The sequence below is a fragment of the Leptidea sinapis genome, chromosome Z (assembly GCF_905404315.1).
Source record: "Leptidea sinapis chromosome Z, ilLepSina1.1, whole genome shotgun sequence".
In the NCBI taxonomy this organism is placed as follows: Eukaryota; Metazoa; Arthropoda; class Insecta; order Lepidoptera; family Pieridae; genus Leptidea; species Leptidea sinapis.
In genome coordinates, this window is record NC_066312.1 from 7,475,028 (window position 1) to 7,489,334 (window position 14,307).

The 14,307-nt window shown below is 34.6% G+C and overlaps 1 protein-coding gene across 2 annotated transcripts in view; it reads left to right on the top strand.

Annotated features, from left to right (window-relative positions):
- The window catches only part of LOC126978284 (protein cycle), a 117,961-nt gene that overhangs the window by 14,971 nt on the left and 88,683 nt on the right, over nt 1–14,307 (top strand). For both annotated transcript variants that reach the window (XM_050827034.1, XM_050827033.1), the window contains one exon: nt 2,377–2,436. In XM_050827034.1, the coding sequence (XP_050682991.1) occupies nt 2,414–2,436 (23 nt within the window). In that variant the 5' untranslated portion in view covers nt 2,377–2,413. The remainder of the gene's footprint in view (nt 1–2,376; nt 2,437–14,307) is intronic.

Below are 14,307 nucleotides of genomic sequence, written 5' to 3' on the forward strand. Positions count from 1 at the left end.
AGGTCTTCTGCTTTCCTGATCACCCAATGTCCGATCTGAGCTATTATAGTCTTGTACATAGTGGTTAAACTTACCTTTGTATTCTAATGTCATTGTAGCAGTTTCTCATTAAAACACGGATAAAACTACAATTTTTTAAACCGAAACCCACCTAGATCGATTTCTCGCCCCCAACACTACCTGTATACTAAAGTTCATTAAAATCGTTGGAGCCGTTTCCGAGATTCAGATTATATATATTTATATACAAGAATTGCTCGTTTAAAGATATAAGATATATATATATATATAAGTATATAGTGATAGATATACCAAATTTAAAAAGGTGCGGGATTTATACTCACGCCTCTATGGAAACGCCCCATCACAACCGTCTGAATGACGCCTTAATTGCATCGTCAATAAATTTTGATACTTAAATTCAGTTAATATGTTTAATCCTACAGACGATGGAAATCACCTAATTATAACAAATCGTCTACCCTAATTATGGCTTAAAATATTGCATTGTTAAAAAGTTGTAATAAAATGTTATGGAAAGGGTGGCTCTGTGGTGTCCTAAACTAGAAATTTTAATATAATAATTTTTTGGCTATTGTAATATTTTCTTTGTAAAATCCACCGGCTTTGTCACATTAGGGCAGCTATACCTTGTTCCCAATATTCTCTATACAATAGTCTATCTCTTACTTGAGATAAAAATCGTAACTATCGTTGGCTTTTCTGTCCCAATAAACTTATCGATGGTAACTCACCTTATCCGTACACGCTGTCTGTCAATGGGACGACGTATAGCTTACCACCGATAGAAGTTTGTATGGAAATTGCAATTCACGCGTCCCAATATAAGGTGATGAGAATGACTTATCGGGTATATTGGGACAGCTTCAGATTATTGACAGCTACTTACTGATCGTAGAAGATAAGTAATTTATCTCTATCTGTTTATAATATATTGGAAACGGCCGTAAGATACTAACCTAGCCCTATCTTATTAAAGAAATTTGAATCAAATTTTCGTTTCCGGTCTCTTCATCAGGAACCAAGTAAACTCACTATGATTTACCAGCCATTCTTTTTATGACAATAAGGGACGAGACGAGCAGGATGTTCAGCTGATGGTAATTGATACGCCCTGCCCATTACAATGCAGTGCCGCACAGGATTCTTGAAAAAGCCATGAATTCTAGATTGCCCAGTAATTTCACTAGCTACGGCGCCCTTCTGACCGAAACAAAATAATGCTTACACATTACTGCTTCACGGCAGAAATAGGCGCCGTTGTGGTACCCATAATCTAGCCGGCATCCTGTGCAAAGAAGCCTTCCCACAGGGTTGAGTTCCCTTGATCATATATAACATAAAAATCTTAGACAGTGCAGCTTCAAACACAATCACAGTCGCTTATATCGATTATAGTCTTACATTGCCTTACAAAGTGTATTTAAAAGGCATGTACAAAATGTAATAGCTCCGAAACGGTAAACGGCCCCATTTTCAATCGATAGTGAAGCGGGAATACTTATCCTTACCCCTTTGATAGGAAGTTTTATTGAAATTTTCAAACTGGATAATATTCGGAATATGAAAACCTCTCGAAACATCCAATAATAGACTGTCGTTACAAAATATGAAATCATGTTTTGATCTGAGACGCATAATGACTCATGAATAATTTTGAACTGTTTTGTTTTGTTAGTGATTTTAATATGAAATCGATGAGGGAACACTATGGTAGTGGTAAAAAATAGGACTGTTTAAATAAACATTTACCGAATTGTTCGAGAACTGAATACGGAATTTTATACATTTATTATTCTTCTACGTATCCAACAGTCTACGTAACAATAATGTGTATTAGATAAATCATAGGTATATGTTACCATTTTATCATTGCAATGCAAATTGAAATATTTTTAATCAAAATAAGATGTGACATCACTATTATTGAAAGTCAGAAACTACCACCCATTCCAAAAAGAATGCCTGAGATGAATGCTCGCAACACACTCAGCGGGCTTTTTTTATTCATCAATAAATATGTACAATTAAACTTATTATTTAATAGCCTGAGGGCAGTTGCTCCATTCCCAATCTGTGGCATCATTAAGAAAGTCATTTAGGGAGCATATTTTACGAAATAATCCTTGATGTTACGAAATTATTATGTACAGAACAACGTCTGTCGGGTCAGCTAGTTGTTTTTATAAAACTGTTGTAAATGCAGTTCAATATAATGTGTCATACAACAGTTACCGTTGGATTTGTCCTTCAATACTACAAATTCCTCCAATGTTGCAATCAACCTTTCATCAAGCGAGCCCCATTTTTGCGGTGAAAACAATGGTATCGGTATGAGCTACTGCTCTGTTTCAGGTAGAGCCAGGGGTCGCAGCAACGGCTGCCGAGGCTCATGACACGCTGCAGCAATATCAGGTATTTATGGGTTTGGCTACATTTGAGTTGAACTCTCCTTGTTTTTTCCAGGTTCATACGACATGGCTAAATTTATTGTAACAACCCGCACTCGCAAAAGTGTGCTTACATTGTCTTTAAGCACAGTTTTGCCGTTCCGCTATCAGACTGCGAATGAAATGTCCTTATAATATGTGCAAAGGACGTCATGGGTTTCAACTTTTGGGTCGGTCATCGTGCTAATCTAATGACATATTCAATTAAAACGTACCCCCATGGAAATTTTAGTCCGAATTTATGGATGCAATTTTCCTACTGCCTACAATACATTTTGTACTCCACAAATGTGTCTGGTCTGTGGCCCGACTACCAACACAACCTGACCGAAGTGGTATAAGTAGTTATATTATTATAGGGCAGTGCAGCCGATATTAATACCATCTTTGTGCTGCAGAAGAGGGCTATTCGCGCTATTTATAACCTAGGTCTTAGGACCTAGGAATCATTATGAGAAAAATTAAAGAAATAAACATTTTGACTGTTGCTTCTCAATATATTATTGATAATGTTCTATATGTTCATAAGCACATTGAGGAATTTGCTAGAAACTGTGACAATCACAATGTTAACACGACGAACAAACATAAACTTGTTATGCCTACTATTCGGTTAGGTCGAGTTAGTAAGTCTTTTATTGGGCGATGTATATGTTTTTATGATATGATCCCAGAAAATGTACAAAACAAATGCGTTACGAAATTTAAAAGAACTATTAAATAACGTTTGTGCCGGAAAGGTTATTATAACATAAACGATTTTCTTAATGATACCACAGACTGGGGATGAAGCGAACACCCTCAGGCTTTTCAATTATAAATGTTTATTGTACGATATTACATTGTAATCCATATTTTATATAAAATAAAGCCCGCTGAGTTTCTTGCGCCCGTTCTTCTCAGGTCTGAGGCAGTCTATTTTCAATGGGTGGTAGTTTTTGACGTTCAATAAGTGATTTTGAATAAAAATATATGAATTTGCATTTCTCGCAGTGTGTCAACTCCGTGGCTAGAAGGTTTTATGATATATTGACTCTATTATAAGCAGTTCAATTATCCTGTTTAGACCTGATAAGGCGTCAGCTCTTTACACCAAATGTTTAAGTGAACTCTCATTGATAATCACGTTTCAATTAAAATAAACACAATAATTAACAGTAGAATAGATGAATATATTTTAAACTTTTTCTATGGTGGCGGTTTATCAGTCAATCGGAATCACAGCAGACTGGTTTTATTCAATTATTCGATCCTCGAATAGATATTATAATACTTGAACATTATTCGTTCTCACAATTATTTGTTTTGAGTAGTAACTATATACTAAGTAAAGTAAAGTTTGATTAATTGTAAAGTAATTGAAATAAATTCCTATAGTTACTAATAGAGCAAGAGCCCGTGGACCCCAGACCTACGTTATTTTATAAAAGCTGAATGTTTGTCAGCGCATTCTCCCAACACAGGTAAGAACGGTGGACCATTATGGAGTTTGGGTTACAGTGGCTTTGGCAGGTAAATGGTACTAAAGGTATGTGAAATACCGATGTAAATACATCAATATACCATACAATCATCAATATATCATACGATTTTTCGGTATTACCTTCAGAATATTATTAAAAATCACGTTAACTTAAACGTAACTTAACATCGTGGAAACCCCTTGCCAGACAATAATTGTAAGCATATAACCTACGTATCATACACCAATTATATTTAATTTACTTTATAGTCTTTATATATTCGAAATATTTAATTTTGTTAATTAATAATTAATATTAAATTAATATTACCTGAAGATAGTATATAATATTATTTTAACGAAATAACAACTGCGCAGTGAGGTACAGCGGTAGACTTAACTCGCCATTTCACTCGCACTCCCACCCATATGCATACTGCCTCGCGCTCTCCAACATGCTTGTCTGGCAAGGGGTTGGTACTATCGAAAGTGTCTGGTTAATGAGGAAGCATTATCTACATAACACCCATGTTTTACATATATAAATCAGCTTTTATACTATGACGTAAGTAAAATTATAATTTCATGAACATTAAGAGTGTCTGGCAATGAATAACGTGATTTTTAATAATATTTTGAAGGTAATACCGAAAAATCGCACTTTATTATTTGATGTTTTTACATTTATTTACATTTATCGGTATTTCACACACCTTTAGTACCGTTTACCAGCCAAAGCCACTGTAACCCAAACTCCATAATGGTCCATCGTTCTTACCTGTGTTGGAAGCATGCATTGACAAACTTTCAGCTTTTATAAAATAACGTAGGTCTTGGGTCCACGGGCTCTTAGACCATAAGTAATTCACTTAATTATACACTTGTCAAGGTCAACTTTGATATAGTATTTTCATTATTCGATGCGAATTCATTCTTCGTTCAGAAAATTATATTAAGGACGAAATATAATAAATGTTATTGCTTATAAAAAGATATTCTTTCATATTTGTCTAGGTACCTACTCTGGTTTACACATATGTAATTATATTATTATTTTTTCAAAATAAATCTATGAGGCAGGTACATCCTTAAAAATAAGGGAGCAAACTTTTAGGTTAGACCATTATTAAAATATATCAGAACTGATAATGAAATTTATGACGAGTTAATAAAATCTTCAATTTTAATATGAAAATAAAATATATACCCACATAGGGATGTCCAGGGTTGAAGAAGACCTCAAATGGTCACCGGAACTCCTAACGTATACATAAAATACTAATTATTATTACGTGTGTGGACGAGACGGTTTAGTAATTTCAATCAACAGAAATTAAGATTCTACTGAGAATTGTGCCAACGATCTAATCTGAACCCGAAAAACCCGTAGCCGTCGGAACTCTTTAGTAAAACCGTGGATTCTGGCCGCGTTTGGAATTAGCTTGAAACGCATTTTTTGAATTTATTTCTAAAATATAAATTTAAATGGTAATATTACTTCAGCCAAAAGATGTCCACTGCTGGACAAAGGCCTCCCCCAAAGATCTCCACGACGCGCGTTTGTTTATGCGCTGCCCTCATCCAATCTATGGTTGGATTGATAATGTCATCATCATCATTTCAGTCGGAAGACGTCCACTGCTGGACGAAGGCCTCTCCCAAAGAACGTAATGGCACCATCGCCTGCAACGGCATAGGAATCACAGGAGCGTTGCCTACTTTAACAGAAGGTGGTGGTGTGAATGTCGTACCTTTTGCAAAATATTAATAAATTCAGTCGATTCTATAATTTTTTAGTTATTTTATGTAAAAATAGTGTAGTAGTACCTAAAGGTTTTCGGTTCGCTGTGTATTATCAGTTAGTCATATATATATAAATAAAATTAAAATAACTGTTTGTATTGTTAAAAATACCAGTCTGTTTTTGAAAATGAGTTCAGCGCAAATAAATACTATCGAGATATTGAATGAGCACCGGTTGAATCCGGTCAGATTGCCACGAAGCTAAAAGGTTTCTTTAATTTTATTTTTGTTCTCAATGGTTTACTTTAATTGAGCGTTTCTTTTTTGTTTATTTATTCAATTACTTGATGTCGCGTGATATCGCGATTGAAGGTCGGAATTTTATTATCGGTTCAGTTATAACCTTTTTGCGTTAATACTTCATTCGTTTCACATATATATATAAATACTTGTACGTACTTATGGAATTTAAAGTTACAATTAACTTTTAATGATCTTTAACTCTTTATTTGCGTTGCGCAACTTACTTTAGCTGTGAGACTGTGAGACGAACACAACGAAGGAAAAGTTCGAAGACCGAAATGTATCACCATATAATATGTAGTAGGAGTAGGTACCATCTTTAGTATGTTTGTCTTTACGAAGTCGGCCTCTCTCGTTTTGATCAAGCCATGGTATCACGCCTTTATAACTATTGGTAACTAGAGAAACAAATATTCCATTATTTGATGCGAATGATGTAAGCCTTAAGTAATTAACATGTTATATTGTGCCAAGCATTGAATATATTTTTATTCGTGTATTACTTAAATAAACACTTTCATTCGTTTTTTCTAACCTCTTTCTAATTTAGACATAAAATACCATTGATATAAAGATGCATTTCCATTATGCGTATAAAAATGCTGTTTTGCAGATATAATCCGCTTGCAATTAAGCTTAATGGAATGCAACCTTGTAAGAATACTTTACAATTCAATTGCCCGTATCTTGGACCTTATTACATTGATTTTAAGTTTATAATCCAAGATATTAATTATACACGCGTACCTTTTAATTCACATTACCGCGAGTGTTTTATAAAATCCCGTTTAAGTTGGTGTCTCAACTCTCATTGCAATTTTTATGTGTCTATCCGAAATGGTCTTAATTTAAGTATCTCCTAACACTTTAATTCAACTGTGTTTATGAAAATTAGAAAGCTAATATTCTTATAAATTATTAGATAACTATAATTACCAATCGTTAAGTGGTCGAATTTTATAATTTGGCAAAATGGCAAATTCAAAGTGTATTAAAATTTTCGAAGAAACGCGTATGCATTGATCCTTACGGTTTCCTTGTCGCGCTCGCCTTTAGCAAATTACCGATATAGCACAACACTAGTTTTATAATGTTCCATTAAAAACAGTTCTCGGGAAGGGTAGTATTGCAAAGAATTCCCGAAAAATAAAAAGGCGGGTGTGCGGGGATGAATCCCTTACCTAGGGCTCCAGAGGTACCGATTTAATATCAGAATTACAAGAAATACACGATGTACGCATTTGCATGACACGCCGCAAATGTGCTTCCTTTTGCGGTGTTTGCGGGACGATACGGATAAGGCCGCCAACGCTCCTGTGATTCCTCTGGTGTTGCAAGAGAATGTGAGCGGCGGTGATCACTTAATACCGTACGCTCGTTTGTTCAAAAATTGACAGCTACATAAATATACTGAAAACCCCAGAAATCGAAGTTTTAAATTCATTAATTATTATCAATCAGAGAGCGTAATAACTTAAAGGACTATTATAATAATTAAAAATTTGCACTTACAATCATTAAAAGGCCGGCAACGCTCCTGTGATCTCTGGTGTTGCATAAGAGTATGTGTGGTGGTAATCTACTTGTACCACCAAAAGCTTGTTTTTCCTCCTTTATAAAAAACATTAGTGTGGTTTTGTGAAAACCACGATGTTAGCGAAACTTTTGTCACAAGTACTTAACGCCTTTCTTAGGTGTGAGGTTCGAATCGACGTTTCTCAGAAACTATTCGACCAACCTGACTTAAAAACAGTATTTGAAACTAGTGATTCATCTTGACCCGTAAGCCGCGGTCGGCTGTAATGCGACATGCAATAGATGCACTTTAAAATTTGATAAAAAAATATAAATGTATAAGAAATTTCTCAGACATCGCAATAGCCGAAATTTTGATAGAATGTGTATCCATTATCTATTCTAAAAAAATCTTTCTCTTACACCGAAGCGCGGCTCGAACCATCGATTATCAATTCGACTTCCGATGGCCTTAATTCTTTGGCGTTGTCTAGAGATATGGATTCCCTCTGCATGTTCTACCGTATTTACCACAGATTGTGCTTTTAGGAATTTTTCGGATTGATATAAGCCAAATCTTATCACTGGATGTTACGTCAAAATGCAAAATCCACCCGCAACATGTTGACGCCTGGCATTCTTTAACTGCGCGTCTTTGTGGAACCAATTGCCGGCTGCAGATTTCCATGACTACCACTTGGTGACCTTTAAGGATTAGAGCAACCAAACATCTTTAAGACTGGCAATGCATATCTTGACCCCAGGTGTGGTGTTGTGGATGTCCATGGGTTATTACTAAACGCTTTCCATCGCGTGGGCCTCATGCCTGTTTGCACCCTCTTATATAATAAAAAAATAACTAAAGATCGAGACATCAGCTTGTTTTGCCCACAAAAAGTGTCACTCCATTTTGACAGCTCGTAGTTTATCTATTATACAACCTACGTTATATGTCATTTGAAGGAGTTCAAAGTAATCTAAAGCATTCCACTCGATTGGTATTACTAATAATTGTCGTCTCCAGAGTAATTTGAGGTATAACGAGAAACATGCAATCTAATAAAGTTTGATCGTTTTGAACTAACTTCCCTTTGACTAAGGTTAGCTATTTTAATTTACCAACGGCCGTTTTCAATAACGTATCTCTAGTTACGGATACTTTGCTATCACTGTTTAATGACAAGATCTTATGTATCCATAGTTATGTCCAATATAGTTATAGTCCAATACTATCTGTCGGTAGGTTATTGAAATGTAAGTAAGCGTAAAAGGATAGATTTGTCTACCTCTAGTAAGTTAACCTGAGGATAGATAGGGTATTGAAAATGATCGTTAATCCCACATTCTTTCAAAACCAAGTGTAATCCATACTGATAAAATAATCTATCCTAATATAATAAAGCTGAAGAGATTTTCTGTTGTTTCGTTTATTTGAATGCGCTTATATTTTTGGATAAATTTTTTTGTAGTCCTCGTATTCATAAGGAATAGTTTAGGCCTTCTGTATTTTTCTACACAGTTTAGCTAGCCTTAAACCCCCTTATTCATAATAGTCACTAACTTAAAACATTGCTAATTCTCACTCTGTCTTCTTACAAAAAACACTACTTAGCGGCTTTTTAAAGTTAGCGGACCATTTTGAATAAGGGGGTAAATGTTTGTCTTTTGGAAGAACCTACTAGAGAATTTGGGAGGAATTCAGAAGAAAATGCTCTTGCAGACTTTTTTCATCCATATGCGCTGGCGTAATGGTAGGTCTAAGAACAAATTTCTACAAAAACATGGACTTTTTCCTTGCATCTAAAAACACGATACAGTATTATATAGCCATAGTAGGTATTTTATGCGATCCTATAATGTTGGATTGGGATTCACATTAATATTTTTAACCTGTTCTGTGGATCTGATGGATCCTCAGTTATCATGGGTTATTAGGAATATTGCATTGTTCATCCCATAACATATTAAAATAGTATCACATATTTATATAATGCTGGACTTACAAGTTGCTAACCCGAGCTATTCTACATTTTTGAAGTGAAACTTCTTTATCGACGCATGAGAGAAATTTTATAGCAAATCGTCACGATTTTCGGTTACGCGCCATTTTGTTTTTTGATTTTCTTGTGTGTTTGTTTTGTTTTTTCTTCTGGTACCTACACCTACTTCAGCGGGATTCTTTCAGATCGTATATTTTATTTTGAACAATAATTCTGTGTCCCTTACACATTTTTGGAATAATTATAAATCATTATGTAATAACATACATCATATTCATCATTTTGCTCTTAATAGTGATTTTCATTATTATAATACTAGAAATAAGGGATTGCTTGTAACTAATTCTAGTAGGCTTCATAAGATACATAATAGCTCTAAGGGTAAATGTATACACTTCTATGATAAAGACCCAGCCACTGTTCAGGCATTATATATAAATAATTTTAAATGTTTTATAAAAAATTGGCTCTGTCGTAAATCCTATTACTCCACTGCTGAATATCTATCTATCTATCTATCGCTATTTTATAGCGATAGAAATGACTGTACAATATTGTATATTTTTATTGAAAAGAACGCAAAAAAAGAATGCTGGGAGAGTTTTTTGCGCCACTTCTTCTCGCTCAGAGCGCCATTTGTTTCCGAAGCGGTAGTAGTATCTAGTGTATTAGAAATGACACCAAAAGGAATTCTAAATGAATCAATTTTGAGAAAATAAATGCCATTTTATATGCACATATGCATGTGCGAAACAGAAAAGAAATTGTAAACTCCACATGAAATTATTAAAATAATATGCCTGTATCGTTGTAAAATAAAAACAAAAGTTTTGGATTAAATGGATAAATTCCAATATTAAATTGCAGACAATATCACAGCGGGTGTGCAATAGGAACGCGTGTTACTGTCAGAACTGGTTGTGACAATACTAATCTACATGGAACTAACTCCCTGCGGCTCAATCATAGCTCCCTCTATATGAGATTGTTATTTATGTATAATACTTCATACTTCATTGCCAAGTGATATCTTTTTCCAAATATAACTGAGATGCCTCAATTAAAAAAGCCTTATGAATATCCGTTCGAGTTTGATCGCTCTCTAGAGCCTGAATGTGAAACTTTGAATCACTCGCAATGTAAAGTCTCTGATAATCTATATTACGATTTAAAATCTATGCAGCTATGTATTTATAGTAACCATAATATATATTAACACTTATTTATTATTACTAATCTCATATTTTATGATTTTTCCGTCGTTAAGATCTAAATGATCTTCTTTTAACGTTCAATTTTTTTTTAATTTATATATTTTTTTTAAGAGTTAAATACAAAAATTTGATCTATACTGCCTTTATTTATTTATATTCATAGACTTATATTCATAATTATCATTTGTAAATTACTAGTCGCTGCTACTCCCAGACTCAATAATGTTAGGGCTACTGAAAACCAGTGCTACATTGGCACCACGCCATTGCAGCTTTTTACTGAGTTAGCTCCATTTGGTGACATTCACTGCCGCACAGTACCTTTTTCGTTTTAAGCTATAAATTGTATTATTTAATTTGTTTTATTTGTTAGTTCTAAGAAATTATTACTTATTTTGGTTTGTATCATTTTAATAATTGTGTGGTGGTGGTTTTTGTTATCAATAAATTTTTATTTTATTCTATTCTATTCTGTTTGATATTTATACTTCTATAAGCACGTTTGGTAAAATTGAGTATATTTTTTTACAATGCGCGCGTAACATCATGAAAAACATGGTGTTAGCCGATTAGTCTCCCACTAGTATAAATAATATTAAGTGGTAATAATATATTCAAGCAATGACATTCTAAACACATACGGCCTTACAAATAAACTTGGTATAAAGTTATAACTGATGATAAACGAAGAAAATGCAAAATGTTTACAATATCGTTGACAACACTGTCAATACAATGATAGTTCTGAAGTTTTCCTAATGACAAGCTGCCTTGCAAATAAACGCAGGAAACGTTATACGTCCGAACAAACCATCCGTAAGCAAAATGTCTATTTGTAAACATTTTACATATTCTTGGCTTATGCTTAGTTATAACTTTATGTCAATTTTATTTGTAAGGCCGATAGACAATTCACGCCATTCAAAAACAATGCCTAAATATGGCACATGCCACAAATAACACCATAATAAGCTTCGACTGCTATGTTTATACATTTCTGCGTTTTCTCCAGTTGTTTAAAATATTATTGGTCAATAAGTAGCAATGTAAGCATTGTTAGCAATTTGTAGTGTAAGCGGACATCAACATATATATCTTTGTATGACAGCTTTTGCATAGATGTGGCTAAATTGGACTTTTGTGTGTGCGCCAATTTAACTAAATATTTTGACATTCGAAAGAGATTTCAATACTTTTAATGTTAAAAAAGTTTTATCATAAGTTATGAGCATGAATTTTAAACGCTTAAATCATTTATTTGTAATATATAAATCAGCCTCGAGGAAATGATTCTAGCTAATGGCACTCGACTTATTTGATTTGTATAATTCTTTACTACCTCCCTCTTGCTACCTACTGGCGCCAATTCTCTTTCATTATCTCTTGTACGGGAAAGCTGAAAAAGATTAGCTTCTACAGATTAGCTGTGTTAATTAGTATAAATAATTATCACTAGGTAACGATACATCTGTGATACCGTGTAAATAGCACTGCTTTGTTGTTTTGTTTTTTAGCGGTTTTTATATTTCTTGGAACCCGTTCACATTCACCGGCAATGATTCAAAATACAATATAAATTATTACTCCCTGGGCCTTAAGCAAAAAGAGCAACTCTATCGGCAATGACTTTCCATACACAAAATACAATATTGCAAATTATTGTTCACCGGGCCTTTGAAAAATGAGCGTCTCCATAGTTTTCATTAATGACTGTGTGCTGGTCATGTCCTTTTACCTGTCCCGCTCTAACAAGCGGGAGAGCAAGGGATTTTAAATAAATTCAACTTACCTGTGATAAGTTACACCACCTTTTATTGTGTCATTAACTTATTATTTGAGCACTTTTTTACAGCCTAGACTAGACTTGGTGATTGACACATGGCTAAGGAAAACAGTGTGCTTACATTGTCTTTAAGCACACTTTTCGTTCCGCTTTCAGACTGCTATGTCCGTATGTACATAGGACGTTATCGTATACAATATAATAATTTAGTAAGTGAAGCTAGAATACATGACAACAGCTAAGTTGTCAGAGGCCGTAGTAATGCTGCGGTCACATTTTCGTGATAAGGCGTAGGGCTACGATGTCGCGACTCTGAACATAAAAAATGTGGAGTGTTCCTGTGTCAAAAAAGGTAAATATTTTCTTACATGCGTTCATGAGTACATACTTTTTCTGCTCCACCAATAATACACTGTTGTTTTGTGTGACATCAAATCAAAGTTATATCATTATTATTAATGTGTCGCCCGCAGTTCGTTATTCAGTATGTCTGTTATTAGGGCAGATGTTTATGTATTTCGAAAGCTTGCAGTTAGCTGTACCTTGTGTTTTAACCGTTAAGTTGCATACAGATATTAAGAGAAATAAAAGGCATTTGTTTTCTCAAAATTGATTCCTTTAGAATTCTTTTTGGTGTCACTTCTAACACTACCGCGGCTTCTGAAACAACTGGCGCTCTGAGAGAGATGAAGCGGCGCAAGAAACTCTCCCAGCATTATTGAAGTGAAAACATGTTTAGCGGCGTTGAGCATTTTTCTTGGATGCGTATAAAATGTTAAACTCGCGTCATGACTTGTGTCATGATTAGTTCCAGATGTGAGATTTTTTACATATTCGATCGCGTAAAAGTTAACTACGATTTCTATGGCATCGAAAGAGCATCATCTAGTGACAGTACAGGAAAACATCACTTGTGATAAGCAAGTGAGTGCGAGATTTTTACATCCTCGTTACCGACTATAGTTAATTTGTAAGACAATTATATACAGTGTTTTGGTATCAGGCGATCATAGTTGAAAAACAGATTGTCTTATTTATGTATGACGCGAGTATACCTATAATATATTCTGACGTTATTCGTACGAATTATTACTACATAGACACCAGGAACAAGAATATGGTAGCGGTGATAGTAATGTAAAGTATCCATCCCTACTAAATGATAATGTCTTTCTTTTTTTTTTTTGAGAGGAGGAAATACGTAACCGGATTTCCGACTCGGAATATGTCGGACTCGAGTGTCCGCGTAAGCGGACACCCCATACCGACTAAAACCTCCTCTGTGCTGTTAGCAGCCCTGGCTTTCACAGCGAAGTAGGACGTGGGCCGTGGAGGCCGCAAAGACTACGCAACAACAGTCGCGGGGCGTCTCCTAAGGAGACTCGAACCTCAGACCGGCTGTGTGCTTGTGGGAGAATGTCTTTCATAGCGGTTGAAAGAACGTGTCATCAACAGGTACCAGGATTTCATATGCAGTTGAGAGCAATTCGTGCGAAATTATTCCCTAACCATTCAAAATATTGAAAAATGCACGTTAATGTTTAAGTTTTCACTTCTGCCGGCACTCCCAGAGTGCAAACGTATTTTTTTGCGCTCTCTTTAGTAAAATATACAATATTGTACTGTCATTGTTATATTTTAAAAAATAATCATGTTCTAGTCCCAGCTGTGGAGTAGTAGGATTTACGACAGAGCAATTTTTTTAATAAAACATTTAAATTTATTTATAGATAATGCCTGAACAGAGACCGGGACTTTATTATAAAGGTGTATACATTTACCCACCAAAGTATACCTTATGTATCTTACGAATATT